The sequence below is a fragment of the Pelobates fuscus genome, chromosome 6, assembly GCF_036172605.1.
Source record: "Pelobates fuscus isolate aPelFus1 chromosome 6, aPelFus1.pri, whole genome shotgun sequence".
Lineage (NCBI taxonomy): Eukaryota > Metazoa > Chordata > Amphibia > Anura > Pelobatidae > Pelobates > Pelobates fuscus.
In genome coordinates, this window is record NC_086322.1 from 61,183,051 (window position 1) to 61,197,758 (window position 14,708).

Here is a 14,708-nt window from a genome sequence, read left to right on the forward strand (position 1 = left end):
AGTCTTGCAAGCGCATGTTAGCAGTAAGGATGCGAGCAGCGGACAGGAGAACTTCACCGACACATAGGAGAGAGCAACAAATGAATGAAGATGTTTAACACAGGCTATTGTTTAGAGCATTTTAGTTAAGGGTTAGTAATTTGAATCACCTCCTATAAGGTACAGGAGTACAGGAGATGCGCAAGAAGCAACAGGAGAGAAAAATTAGCCTTGCAGCGACATTCATTGCAGGCTCTGAAAAGGCTGTACGCTTTCTAGGGAGACCAATTAAAACTCCAAAATTCTGTTAGTCCAATAATAGTTTTTATACCAATTGCGTCTTTTATTTTTATTTATTTATATATATATATATATATACACACACACACACACACACATTCAGTTGAGGTCATAATGAATTTAGCTTCATGTTGCCTGTGATTTATGCTAACATATGAGAAAAAACAAAGAAAAACATCTGCAATGGTTCACCTAAAGTCAGGAAATACTAGTAATAGTTGTTTATTAAAATTGTAGCAAAATGAATACTAATAAGAGATCCTGCTATAAAACAAAACTATAAAGACAGCCTTGTAGGGCAACTCCTATGTCTGAATGCGGTTAAATCATTAGCGATAAATCAAAATGGTGAGCTTGACCAGAATACACTGATTTAAACGGTGTAAACATTTATATAGAAAAGGACTCAAATGGCCCAAAAATTGAGAATTATCAAAACATACCAGTGGTTAGTAGATGCTCCTAAATATCGAGGTTAGATACCATATAACCAGACAATATTAAAAAGTATGAGGAGAAAGAGGAAATACGGATTCTATTGCCTGTAAGGCAAGGATTAAACTAGAACAGCCTCTCTCCCTTTAAAACTAACTAGACAGGCATAGGAGAAAAAATTAAAAGAAAAAAAATAACCAAACCAACATAATTACCAACAAGTGAATAAATAAAAGGGGAAGTGCCGAAAAGAACCCGAAATAGAACGACCAACGCGCGTTTCGGTGCAGAACTACATGCACCTTCGTCAGGGGAAAACTATCAAATGGCAAGGATCGCTCTTATAGCTACAATAACATTAACTTGAGACTGACTTCAGAAATTGGTGGGAATGTGATTAATTTCATTGACATCACAATTAGAATTGAGACTGAGGGAATCTTATCAAATACACTCTTTCGGAAACCCACATCTACCAACAATCTTTTAAAATGGGAAAGCTATCATCCACTGGCCCTTAAGAGGGGGATTCCAGTGGGACAATAGCTATGCCTTAGACGCAATTGTTAAACTGCAAAGAATTTTAAACCGAAAGCGATGATACTAAAGTTCCAGTTTAAAAGTAAGGGTTATTCGAATTGATGCATTAAAGCTGCATACAAGCGTTCCCTTCTAAATGATCGTAAGGAACTTCTGACTGAAGATTTACCAATTAATTCATCTACTGAAATACTTAGATGTATTGGTAATTTTGATGCCGGTTGGCATTCTATCGTTAAGATTTTGTTGAGATTTTGGCCCTTATTGCATCAAGATAAACATCTACACAAAGTGGTCACTCCACACGTATCTGTCACAGCGAGATGTGGCCGGAAACTTGGATATATTAGTCCCTAGTTTTCTAAAAACTTCCCTTACAAAACCTTCATGGCTCAAATCCCCTACTGTGGGAACCTACCAATGTGGTAGATGCAAGGCTTGCAAATTCATACTGAGACCATCTAGAACATTCCTTGATTCTACCAACACCCATGAATTCACCACAAAATTTTTTTTTAATTGTGACATGTATTTGTAAGAAATTATACGTAGGCAAGACCTCTCGTGCATTTAAATTTAGAATCCGTGAACATGTTAACTCTGTCAACCCACTCAGAAAGGTGGACACTCCAATTTCAAAACACATTAAACTATGCCATAGCGGTACATCGGATGGACTCTGCTTTTGTGGCATCGAGAAAGTAACTATTGGCCCCAGAAGACTAGATCTGGATAAAAAGCTACTCCAAAGAGAGAGCTTTTGGATCTATAAGCTCAAAACTTCATCACTGTTGGGTTTAAATTAGGTATTTCCATATACATCATTTATCTCAGAATAAATCAATTCTCACTATGATGCACAATCACGCTGTACATATAGTATTACACTGGGGATATTGACTTTTTTTATCACGATGCCAAGATGATCAAAATTTCGGCAGTGAGAGTGACTTCTACCTCCATATCTATGGATTATAGAGATGTATGGGCATTACTTCCCTGAGCTATTCGATTAGATGTGTCCACACTCTCTGAATGCCCTGTGGAGTAAACCACTCCCCCGGCATCCATATGGTTGGACTATAGTACTCTATGGGCGTTAACATTGCAAACTACAGCAACGTCACAATAACCACACACCTGATTGAGGTGCATGCATACCATTGGCTCTTACTGACAATACCCACGTGGGATATCTTGTTATAAGAGCGATCCTTGCCATTTGATTGTTCCCCTGACGAAGGTGCATGTAGTTCTGCACCGAAACGCGCGTTGGTCATTCTAGTTCGGGTTCTTTTAGGCACTTCACCTTTTATTTACTCACTTGTTGGTAATTATGTTGGTTTGATTATTTTTTTCTTTCAGTTTTTTCTCCTATGCCTGTCTAGTTAGTTTTGAAGGGAGATAGGCTGTTCTAGTTTAATCCTTGCCTTGTACTTACAGGCAATAGAATCTTTAATTCCTTTTTCTCCTCATACTTCTAATATTGACTGGTTATATGGTACCTAACCTCTATATTTAGGAACATCTACTGACTACTGGTATTTTTTGATAATTCTCTATTTTTGGGCCATTTTAGCCATTTTCTATGTATATGTTTACACCGTTTTATATCAGTGTATTCTGGTCAAGCTCACTATTTTGATTTATCGCTAATGATTTAACCGCATTCAGACTTAGGAGTTGCCCTGCAAGGTTGTCTTTATAGTTGTTTTGTTTTATTACAGGATCTCTTATTAGTATTCATTTTGCTACAATTTTATTCAACAACTGTTACTAGTATTTCCAGACTTTAGGTGAACCATTGCACATGTTTTTCTTTGTTTTTTTTCTCAATGAATTTACTTAGGGTTAAGCCCGGAGAGACCCCTGAAGTCTCTCACTGGTGCATAGGATAATTAGAACAGGATTGACACAAGTAGTTATATTGTGTCCTCTCCTGTTTCCATTATTTATCCTACTTTTTGTATGCTTTGATGCTAACATATCCTACTTCAAATCTGTCTGAACCCTCTTTATTATCAAAATAAAAATCATGTTGTCTTGTGCTGGTAAATTCACACCAGTTCATCCTTTGCAGCTGTATTGATTTATTGGGTATACATTTTTCGATTCAAGTTCCAAGGCCAGTGGAATGTTTTTTACCGTTATATCATTCTAGATTTGCTGTAGTCTGTAGTTTTACATTCACCGGCAGAAGCAAGTTGGCAAAGGAGCCATCGATTAGTCTGAGTGCTTAAAGAAAAAGAAAAGCACTGCATACTAGTATTTAATATAAAATTATATTACACTATTTGCAAAGTTCATATTCAAACATGAAAGTGTTGCAAAAGTTAAAAAGTAGCTGTCACTTTAGAAGAAGTGACAGTTCCTTGTTCCCCTACCCCAGTAAATTCAATTTCAGAGTATAACACTGGAGAAAGTGGTGAAACTACCAATGGTGCGGCTCCACCAGGGCCCAGAGCGTTAGGGGGCCCAGTGCCGGGAGTTCGCCACTGAGTTGCTGCCTGGTAATGGGCCCTGCAGATAGAGATTGATCTCTGCCAGAGGTGGCCCAGCGCAATGGGTATCGATTGACATGGGTCTGGTCGGGTGCCTTGGCCCTTTAGGAGCCCTGTGATATTAGCTGGCTGGGAGGAAGTGACAGCCTGTCACTTCCTCACAGCTATAAGAAAAGCTGCCTCGAGGGAGGAAGAGAAATCACAGGGAGCAGGGGGGAGAACAAAGTGAGTTGCAGTCCACACATCAGCATCAGCCTTCAAGTAAGCCACATTCCTACAGGTGGCTGTAAATATAAATACTGACATATATTTCACACAGCATGCAAACACACATGCAATCCAACAAAAACATTACATACAAACGCACCCTTTCACTCAAACACCAATATTACATGTAATTGTACATCCACATTTAAAAGCCAGGATTACATCCAAACACACCAATGCACTCATGCAAACATTACATACAAACACGCCCCTGTATTCAAATTCTATTATTCTATGCCAACAACACTACACACAAATGTACACCTACATTTAAAAGTCCAAATTAATATTACAATAAACACACCCCTGCATTCAAATGCAAAGACTACACACAAGTATACCACTGAATTCCAATGGCAACAGTACATACAAATACACCTCTACATGCACAGACATACTCCTATATAAAAGCATGCTTTACATTCAAAGACACAAACACTTCTCACAAATACAACCCTGCAAGGATAGGCAAATGTTAGATCTCCAGCTGGCATAGCATTATGGAAGTTGTACAACAGATGGGGTCTTATTTTTCACCACCCTTGTGCTAGAGAGGGACCCAAATAAAATTATTTCACCGAGGCCCTCTCTACATTAGTCCCGCCACTGACAGGAGAGCAAAGTAAAAATCATTGCACTTCCATGTTTTGTACCACATTTGACCACATTTGCTATTTTCCCGTGCTGCATGCTTTGTGTGTACAGCTCTTCTAGACAGAACTCATTTGTATACTTTGCTATTGACTTTGCCCAGCGAGGCAGGTAGATTAAAACAAACTATATTGGGGTGTGCTAAAATTTAGGAAGTGACTGTTTCTCTTTAAGTTGAGCATGAACTTCATGTTTAAATGCAAAATCATGTGCAGTGGATTATCAAAATAAAACACAGAAAAAACAACAAGCATTCCCTTACTGCTGCATGGTCAGCTTGGGTCCACAACCTTTTGGCATTGATGCTTTGCCTCTAGCATTTTTATAGAGTACTGAGGGGAAGATTCTGGATTTTTTCTTTGTTAAAGTAGTCTAAACTAAAGCGCTAAACTTGGGACTGTCACCATGGAAACCAATGGAACTAGCAAAAACTTTTCCTTGACTTTTACATTTTTGCACTACTTTCTAGAACAGAAATGTAATGTGCGTGTGTGCCACCTGTTTATGATATATGAAGTATTTGAATCACCATCTTTCATATACTGATGTAAACAGATCGACATGTCGCACATTATTTTTTTTGCCAGCGTGTTGTGTCTTTGAAATCTGTTCTACAGACGGCCATATTTTCATAGGATAGGACTGGCCCGAATATACTGATCTTATTAGTTTAGTTGTTTGAAGAAATGTATGTTCCCGTGCTGATATTATTTCTTTAGTGCCAGCAAATTGTACAAATCAGTATGGGCTCATAATCTTGTGTATTATGTGCCCATACTGCTTTGTAAAATCTGCTGCAAAATAAGTTTAACACAGGAGCATGAGATTAAGAGGGCACTGCTCGATGAGCTTATAGTCAAAAGAAGAGATCATTTACACTGAAGGTAAAAGAAAAAAAGCCGTAAATCCAAAGGCGAGTTTGATTGTTAATAATAGCTGTGCTAACTATATAAAAATTATAAGCACTATAATAAGATACGTAGAAGGTTGTTTATGTATTTATTGCTACATTATGCGCAAACATTGCTTCACTGTCTTTATTTTACTGCTTGTAGATCTGTTTTTGCAAAAGAAATACATAAATTAACTGGAGGGTTCTGATAAAGAGAACATTTTGAAACCGGGCATGTTATGCTCCAGAGAGCAGGAGTCGGCAACCTATGACTTTCCCCTTTAGCCAGGACCTGCCCACAGAACACAGATTCTAAAAATAATAATAATAATAATACAGCTGGATTGGTCCCATCTTACAGTCATAATAAATCATACTCTCTATTGTGTGAACTATATAGCATTGTGGGCGTAAAAAATGGCAAGATTACTTATTAGCCTCAGAAGTTATCATACTTCGCTCCTTCCTGTGGCACAGGAACTGTATGTTTGACAATCTCGACCTGTAATATCAAAATTTCAGGCATTTGTGAGAGGAGTATTTTGTTCCATTAGTGTGTGTTCATCCTGTCTTTCATTTCCTTTGAGTCACGCCACAACACGCTGCTCTCCTGGCGCACTTAATTTAACAGCTGACTGCTATTGTGACTTCAGTAAAGTGGATGGAAATAAACACAGGCCACTTTATCTTCAGATACTGTTTTGGACCAGCTTTCTGTATCTGTGAACCTGCCATTTTAGTTTTCAAGTTGTTTAACTCTTGTTATGCTGAATTAACCATATAAAATAATCCAGGTAAACACATTTTAGTACTGCACCATTTTATTATATAGATTTTACCAGGAGGGTAGCACTGATCTATTGATTATAGAATAGAGAAAAGAAAATAGCCTTTATCTGACTATGGCTCACTAAGGCAGAGATCTCAATTTACCACATGAACCTTCACTCTGCAGTGCGTTTGATACTTCAGACTCCAAAGAATAATATCATGGTTCTACTATCATCCGTCAAGTATGTTTGAGCTGCAAGGTACTTCGTACACTAGGCTATCAGCAGTAAGGAGGTTTATGCACTAAACAGTGAGAGAACGTTCACAAGTGAAAGACTATGGTAACATGAGGATGCTGGGTTTAGAATAATTTGGAAAGGGTTCTCGTGTTGTTTCCATTAATTGGGAACATTGAAGTTAGAATTTACTACCCTTTAAGGTTGCTCCTTATTTCTCTGAATCAGAACTGGGAATGCTGATGCTTTGTAATCATTTTTATCTATAAAACACCAATATATAACGGTGTTTGCAGACATGTTTTTTTTCTATATTGTAAACAAGAGTTGCAGTTTTTCCAGATTTTCTTCACAACTACATTTTTGCTAGGGGCTCACGTCTCATTATAGATATTGTTTAGAACTCTATGCAGAAATAAAGTAAAAAAATCTTCAATACGAAATCATATTTTATCTGTACATTTTGTACAGTTCAATTAGCATAATGTCAGAGGGAGTACACTGTCCAACAAATTCCTAAAACTAGGTGATTTTGATTAATTTCCTACTACAGTAATTTGCCATTTTCTTTCACTTGTCTTTAGTGATGGATGGTGGGAAGTGAGTGACGCACAGTAGTTGTCAATGTCATTCCTTCAAGCATGTGTGAGAACTGTGGAGGATTTCTTGTACCAACTAGGTCACCATCCTGCAGGCATATTACCTGAGCAGAAGATTGAAAACAAATTGTCAGATGCTGGGGAGTATCCTGGTAGGATGGCGGTAGGCAGCAGAATAAGCCATCTCTGTTCTCTTTTGTATAGAAAGATGCTTAGAGCAGATGTAGGAGTAGCACATTCAATGTCCTTAGGTATAATAATATGAAACGACAAAAATAGAACACTGATACAATTTAATAATGTATGATTAAGTGATATGGAGAGAGGATAGTGAAATGCACTTACATTACTTTGAGCTGTAATGCAGCTCATATGTTTGAGCTACATTACAGCTCCAAATAGTGTAAGTGCATCTCTCTAACCTTTCTACATATGACTTAATCATACTACACTATTAGATTGTATCTGTGTTGCATTTTTTCATTTCACATTATTACACCTAGACAAGACATTTAAGGTGTGACACTCACCTCTTCTCCAAGCATATTGCCTGGGCAGTCTGCAGAAAATGCACAGACCCCACAAGTGACACAAATAAACTTTGTAGCCAGAAATATCTAGTATTATGCCAGCATTACTCGGGCTTCTACACCATGTAATTGCCATCTCAAATAGCCTCAAGGAATGAATGCAAATTGTGTTCAATAAGTCCTACTTTTTCATTCCAATGAGGTTGATTGGCGATCATGCTGAAAAATGAGCATTCTTGACCGTGTCTACCTGATCAAGACTACTTGGTATGTCTTGGTAATAAAAACAAGTGGAATGGCATTTAACGTAAAATTACTGTTTAAGTTACTTAGATTTCATTCTGGTGTGGAGACAAGGTTATTTCATTTCTTCTGTCTGCTTGAATCTAATTATGTTCTTGCTGTCTGCATCAAGCTTACTGCCTCCAGGAATGTGAGCGGAATATCTGCCTGGTTTAACACACAGGGGAGACTGGTGATTGCAAGCGTCACCGTTTAACTCTCAGGATATGGTCTTTGCGACACTGCGAAATATGCACATTACCCTAAAGAACACGTTGAGATCTCAATAATGGCGTGTATGTTTATCCCCCGGCCTGAAGAAGTTCAATATGCTGTGACACTTTCCTTTTAGAGCCTGTATGAATGTTTCTGTGACTGTCCCTTTCTTGAGCATTAAGACTCAAAATGCACGAAATAGTCCGATGAGAATCATCTATATATAAGTTCTGATACCTTTTAGACCTGAGAGTTCAGATTGTTTGTTTAGTTTACTATTTCAATATATTTTTGTAGACCTTTTATACATTTATTATAGTCAACAAAGGCTTACAAGTCTTACAAAGGCTTAACCCCTTAAGGACACATGGCATGTTGGACATGTCATGATTCCCTTTTATTCCAGAAGTTTGGTCCTTAAGGGGTTAAGGTACATTGTGGCTGTGCTGCCTTTTAACCCCTTCATAACACATGGCATGCCAGGGCTGTCATTATATAATAGTACTTTCCTAACCGCATGTCAATAAAGAGTTAAAATCCAAGGATCCGGAGATGACCCTTTATGTAGAACATACCTTCACGTTGTAGTTCCTGATTCCTCCTACTCTGGTTTCTAACATCTTACAAAAAAATCGTATGCTTACAAGCAAGGTTATTTGCTAAACTGAAGCAAGAATTGTTCAGGGAATTTGCCAAAATAGAGAAGTTTGAAAAATATAGCAGAATTTAAGATTTATTTAAGATGTATTTTCTTTTTTTTTGGGGGGGGGGGGGGGGGGGCTATTTATGCATAATGTGAAATTAGAGTATTTATTTTAATTAAGTTAATTTAAGTGTTTGCAATATGTTTGTGATTGAGATTGCTTATAAATTGGGACTTGCTAGGCAACAAGTACTTGGTGGAATGTTGCACAGTTTTTTTTTGTTTTTTTTTGAGCATATTGATTTATGTGTGAACAATTACAATTATTTATGTAGAGCTGACATATTCCACAGCGCTGTACAATATTTAATTCTAACAAAAGAGGTTTGACCTATAGTTACATAGTTACATTGGCTGAAAAGAGACATATCAGCCTTTTTCACATCTGTTTTTGGGAACAGTATGTAAAGAGAGCCCTGCCCAGACAAGCGTACAATCTAAACGATACATCACTTCCTTTGCTGAGTATATTTTGGCAACTATGATTTAGGAATCAAAGTATTTCTGGGAAGCAGAGCCTCAGTTGAAGCATACCTATCAATTCTGAGATTTCCATAAATCTATATAGCGATAAGAACATCTAAAGAAAACAAACCGTGCTGTAAGATCTGATTGGGGAAAAAACACATTCATGTTTAGCTGCGTGAGTCACAACCAGGGAGATGTGCCTAGGGCTGAAAAAAAAAAAAGTGATTTACAGGAACACCCTGGGCACCATAACAACTTTATCTGATTCAAGAATGGTTTAACCCCAACATATTCTCTCCAATGCGGTTTAGCTCTGTCCCTGTCCTTTCATTTATCTCAGATTTTTCAAACAGGACGCCTTGGACTGGAACATACAGGTGCGCTACTGATTGACTAGAGTGTCAGCTGACTCTCTAAGCCAACAAGTAGCTCCCAATTTATGAAAACAGCTTGAGAAAAAATACATACATTTCTCAAGCCCTTTTGTGAATGGGGAGGCACTGATTGGCTTAGAGTGTCAGTTGACGTTCGCAGCCAGTCAGCAGCATCTCTATATGTGACCGTCCGAGGGTTCCTGTTTGAGGTATCTGATAAAAGCGGGACAGAGGGAAGAGCTAAATGGAGCTGGAGAGAATACTCTGGGGTTAAACCATTTGAGAACAGTTTAACCCCTAAAGGCAAGCCAACACCTGGCACCATGACCGCTTCATTCTGATAAAGTTGTTATAGTGCACAGAGGTTCCCTTTAACTCCTAAATAGTGGGAAATTAAGCAGTGAGACTGCAGTGGCATTGTCTATACACTCAAACTGCTTCATTTAAGTAAAGTTGCTTTGTTGGTGCTTAGAGTGTCTTTTTAAAATACGATAAATATTTATGCATATTGTTCGTTTTAACTGTTGTCATGCTATGCAGTTTCTGCATTCAGAACCTAATTTTTCTATTTTGTAAATAACAAATATTTTTTTTCTCCTTATTATAACATATCTTAACTCTGGCTATCATTTTTCAGTCATGTAGTGTCAGAATACTCGCGCATGACAGACACAGAGCGAGATCAGATTGACCAAGACGCACAGACATTCATGAGAACGTGTGCAGATGCTATTCAGCAACTTAGAACTGAAGGTAAGTGTACATAGTTGTATTTTTAGGAAATCTGTAAAGTGTTCCACAAAATGAATGTGACATTGTGGGCTTTGCTTCCTTTTAGATGAAGTTTTTATTGTCTGCCTATACTTTGTAAAGTGCGTGATGACCAACGCCATGTTATGCCAAGATGACTGCCATCAAGTTACATGCAGAGACCTGTGCAAAAAATGTTGAGGGATTAAACACTATAAGCTCTTTGCTATCCTAGTTGGTTATAGAGAGAGTTTAATTTAAATAGCCGTAGGATACAGAACAATAACACATACTGGACAACAGATTTAGACAGTGACATAGGGAGTTTGTTTTTGTTTTGTATTTTGTTTTTATCTTGACTTCCATCAATCATAGTTAGTTATTGAACTATAACCGTGAGCAGCAATGAGACAAATCCCTTGTGGAAATTCCAAGCAAAAAAACGCCTCAATCGATGTAAGTGTTCAATCCCAAGAGGTGGGAATAAGCAGGACAAATGGACGAACAGCGTACCGCGTGTTATACCTTTTTGAGAAAGTGCCTACAGGCACAAAATGTTTGTGCGGTTTGTCTATTTATGCAAACGCAAGTGAATAAATGGCGCTAAAATTATCAGAGATAGTAACACAATTTTCAAAGAGCTGCACCTCTACAGTGTTAAACAAGCCCTATCACACACTATCACAGAGTTACAGACAAGCCGGCATCTGTATCCTCACTGAGTTCGTACCTTAAAGCTTACTGGGAAGATCCTTTTTTTCTGTATAAAGGCTGGTTGTGGTTCCCCTGCAATATATTCCGGTCTACATTACCCAGCTGCCTGTCCTGGTTATTTTGGAGCCATCAAAGTTAGAGCAGGCTGCACTGCTCTCCGTTTGGGAGTCATAAAGACAAAGCGCGCCTTTTGATATATTTACGTTTTTTTTTTTATTTATGTCCTTTTCCTACTGGCTACAAGCCTCTGTATGTTATAATATATCAATCATTAATAAAGGCAACCAGTAGGTGGCGAAATGTTGGGGTGATTGGTGGCTCGTGTTTCTGTTTTGAGACTTGTGAGATTTAGGTAATTTACTCTTTGGATTACTTTGTTTCTTTATGTTTTGATTGTTTCATGTATTCTTATTAAAATTTATATGTTATTAATTGTGATTGTTATATGGTGCATCCTGTATCTTATATATAATATATCAATCAGAAACAGAGGAAGCACAGGACAAAGTGACAAACATTCTGTGGTGTATCACTTACTGGGGAAGTGTTTGTCTTCAGACAGTTTGTCTCTTTGTGCGGTTCTCTTGATCTTTCCCCCTATGTTATAATAAATAATTTGGACTGAGTACGTATTGATTCAGGCTGTTATATTTTGGTTGGGAGGAGACCGTGTCATCCCAGTGTATATCCAGGTAGGACCGGTTTTGTTTTGTTTTGTGGTCGTGCTCCTTTGGACCGATTTTTTTTTTTTTTTTTTTTTTTTTTTTTTTTTTTTCTCACTGCACTACAGGTTTTGTAAAGAGTGTAAGTGAATTCAGTTTTTGGTGGGTCCCTTTACAGTCCTACATGTAAGCAAATTAAAAAGCTAAATATATTTCAAATAAGAATATAAATCAATAGAATGTTTCTATTATTGGCAATGATTTTAATTTGGTGCATATTTAAAGTTACCCTTTAAATTCTTCATTGTTTCAAAATGGTTTTTGTGCATCAAAGATTTATTTGGAGTATTCATAACTTCAACTAATGACGTGACTGCATTCCCAGTACGAAAAAGTGGAGATAATTAATCCACTTCATGTCACACTTGATGTATTGCTCAATTAGAATATTGAGATAAATCTTTATAGCGATTGGAAAAAATGATTAAGTCAATGGCCCCGAACTGACCGGATAAAAATATAGAAATTAGCAAATGTATGTTTCTTTCTTGATATATCACTATGGCGCAATGTAGATTGATTTAGTCTGTCTTATGACCATTTCAAAAAAGTTCCCTACTCCATGAAGATTTAGACTTCTAATTTTAGAGTACTGTAATTATGCAGGCTAATTAATGTATGTTCTGTGTCAGTGACATACAGAGAGAGGTTATGTAGGAGAGCAGTGGCTTAATAAACACAGCCAATATATTGTTCTTTTCATAAAATATCGCTGGTGACTGTTTTATTATTTTTATGACTGTGTTTTGTAAATGGCTGCAAATTGCTGCTTAATAGATATTACATCGCCTTAGGCAGAATTGTTAGTTGCAAAAGTATGGGTGACAAATATGTAATTATGGTAATTACATTGTGAATTGGAAATGGGGTAATGTTAATGTCTGCATCAAGAAATGATATAGGACCATGTGCTAGGAGGAAAAATACAGATGTACTGAAGCTCCATCCTCCACCTTGGTTTGTTTGTGCTACTCTGATAAATCATTTCTGTTATGAACCACAGCTTGCCTCCGGGCACTGGGCCTCCAGAGGCCTTAGCCTCTTCTACTCCCCATGAGTGAGATCCTGGAGGAGTTACCCCATTTGTCTCAAGCAGTGGTCGAAGTAATGTAAAGAGGACATTGGTGCAAGAATGTTATTTGAGCCCTTATCTAGTGCAAGAGTGACCTAAAGGCAGCTCCTTATCTGTCTTACAACTCCATTCTATCAGGGAATCTACCATTTGCCCATCCTTTTAAGGCTGTATTTGTGAGCCGTGTTTGTGCGTTTGGATGCAAGCATGTTTTTGTGTAGAGTATTTGTGTTCATGCATATACTGTTGCCCTTGTAATGCAGTGGTGCACTTGTGTATCGTGTTTGAATGCAGTGGTGTGTTTGTATGTAGTGTTGGCTTTTAAATGCAGGTGTGCTTTTGTGTGTAGTGTTGGTGTTTGAATGAAGGGGTGTTTGTATGTAATTTTAGTCTTTTAATATTGCAAAGGGTGTGTATTGATGTAATGTTGGTTTTTAAATGTGGATGTACATTTGTGTGTAGTATTTGTATTTAAAGGGAAACTCCAGTGCCAGGAAAACAATCCATTTTCCTGGCACTGCAGGTCCCCTCTCCCTCCCACCCCCTAATCCCCAGTAGCTGAAGGGGTGAAAACCCCTTCAGTTACTTACCAGAGGCAGCAACATGTCCCACGTCGCTGCTTCCTCTTCCGCCGCCGCTCCTCCTCTGCATTGCGTCGGCCGGTGGGCGAGACTGATCCCGCCCACCGGCATTGCCGCACATGCGCATTAGAGCTCCCCGTAGGAAAGCATTGAAAATGCTTTTCAATGCTTTCCTATGGGGAAATGAGCGACGCTGGAGGTCCTCACACAGCGTGAGGATGTCCAGTGACGCTCTAGCACAGGTTTTCTGTGCTATGATACAGGAAGTGACCTCTAGTGGCTGTCTAGTAGACAGCCACTAGAGGTGGAGTTAACCCTGCAAGGTAATTATTGCAGTTTTTTTAAAAACTGCAATAATTACACTTGCAGGGTTAAGGGTAGTGGGAGTTGGCACCCAGACCACTCCAATGGGCAGAAGTGGTCTGGGTGCCCGGAGTGTCCCTTTAAGTGAATAACAAAAGTGAATGTGTATAATTTTGTAGTTTAAAAGCACTGTGTGTTTGGATATAATAGGTTTGTTAAATTGCAAGACTGTGTTTGCATGTTGTGTTGGTATTTGTTTGCTTCAATGCATGCAAACATACACTGCAACATGGATATCACACAGATATACATTCACAAACAGACACACACATATAAACACATTGACCCATATTCATATGCACACACTGGCAGATGCACACACACTGGCACACAGATGCACACACACTGGCACACAGATGCACACACACTGGCACACAGATATACACACACTGACACACACTGGCACACACACACACCCACTGTGACACATATAGATACATACATACACACATACATGTCATACTTTGTATATTTGCAGCTGCCCTCCTGTTAGCATACCATTTGTTTGAAGTAGGCTGACTTGCTTGGACTCCTGCTGCTGCTGGCTGAGGCTGATGGGAGCGAGTGTGGTGTCTGAGGCAGCATACTACTGCTTCCTCCCACGCAGCACTCTCTGTATGAAATTGGGAGTAAATGGCCATCTCTCACTTCCTCCCAGTATCTGACGATTTGAAAGGGACCTGGGTGAACTCTTAAAGGGCCAAGGCACCCAATAGGGGCCCTTGTTCAGCAATAATACCCATCGCATGGCCCTAAGTGGAT

At 38.5% G+C, this 14,708-nt stretch overlaps 1 protein-coding gene across 1 annotated transcript in view; it reads left to right on the plus strand.

The window, feature by feature from the left end:
* STX18 (syntaxin 18) overlaps positions 1 to 14,708 on the plus strand; it is a 129,437-nt gene that overhangs the window by 69,415 nt on the left and 45,314 nt on the right. The window contains exon 3 of the mRNA XM_063459867.1: positions 10,382 to 10,497. Within this exon, the coding sequence (XP_063315937.1) occupies positions 10,382 to 10,497 (116 nt within the window). The remainder of the gene's footprint in view (positions 1 to 10,381; positions 10,498 to 14,708) is intronic.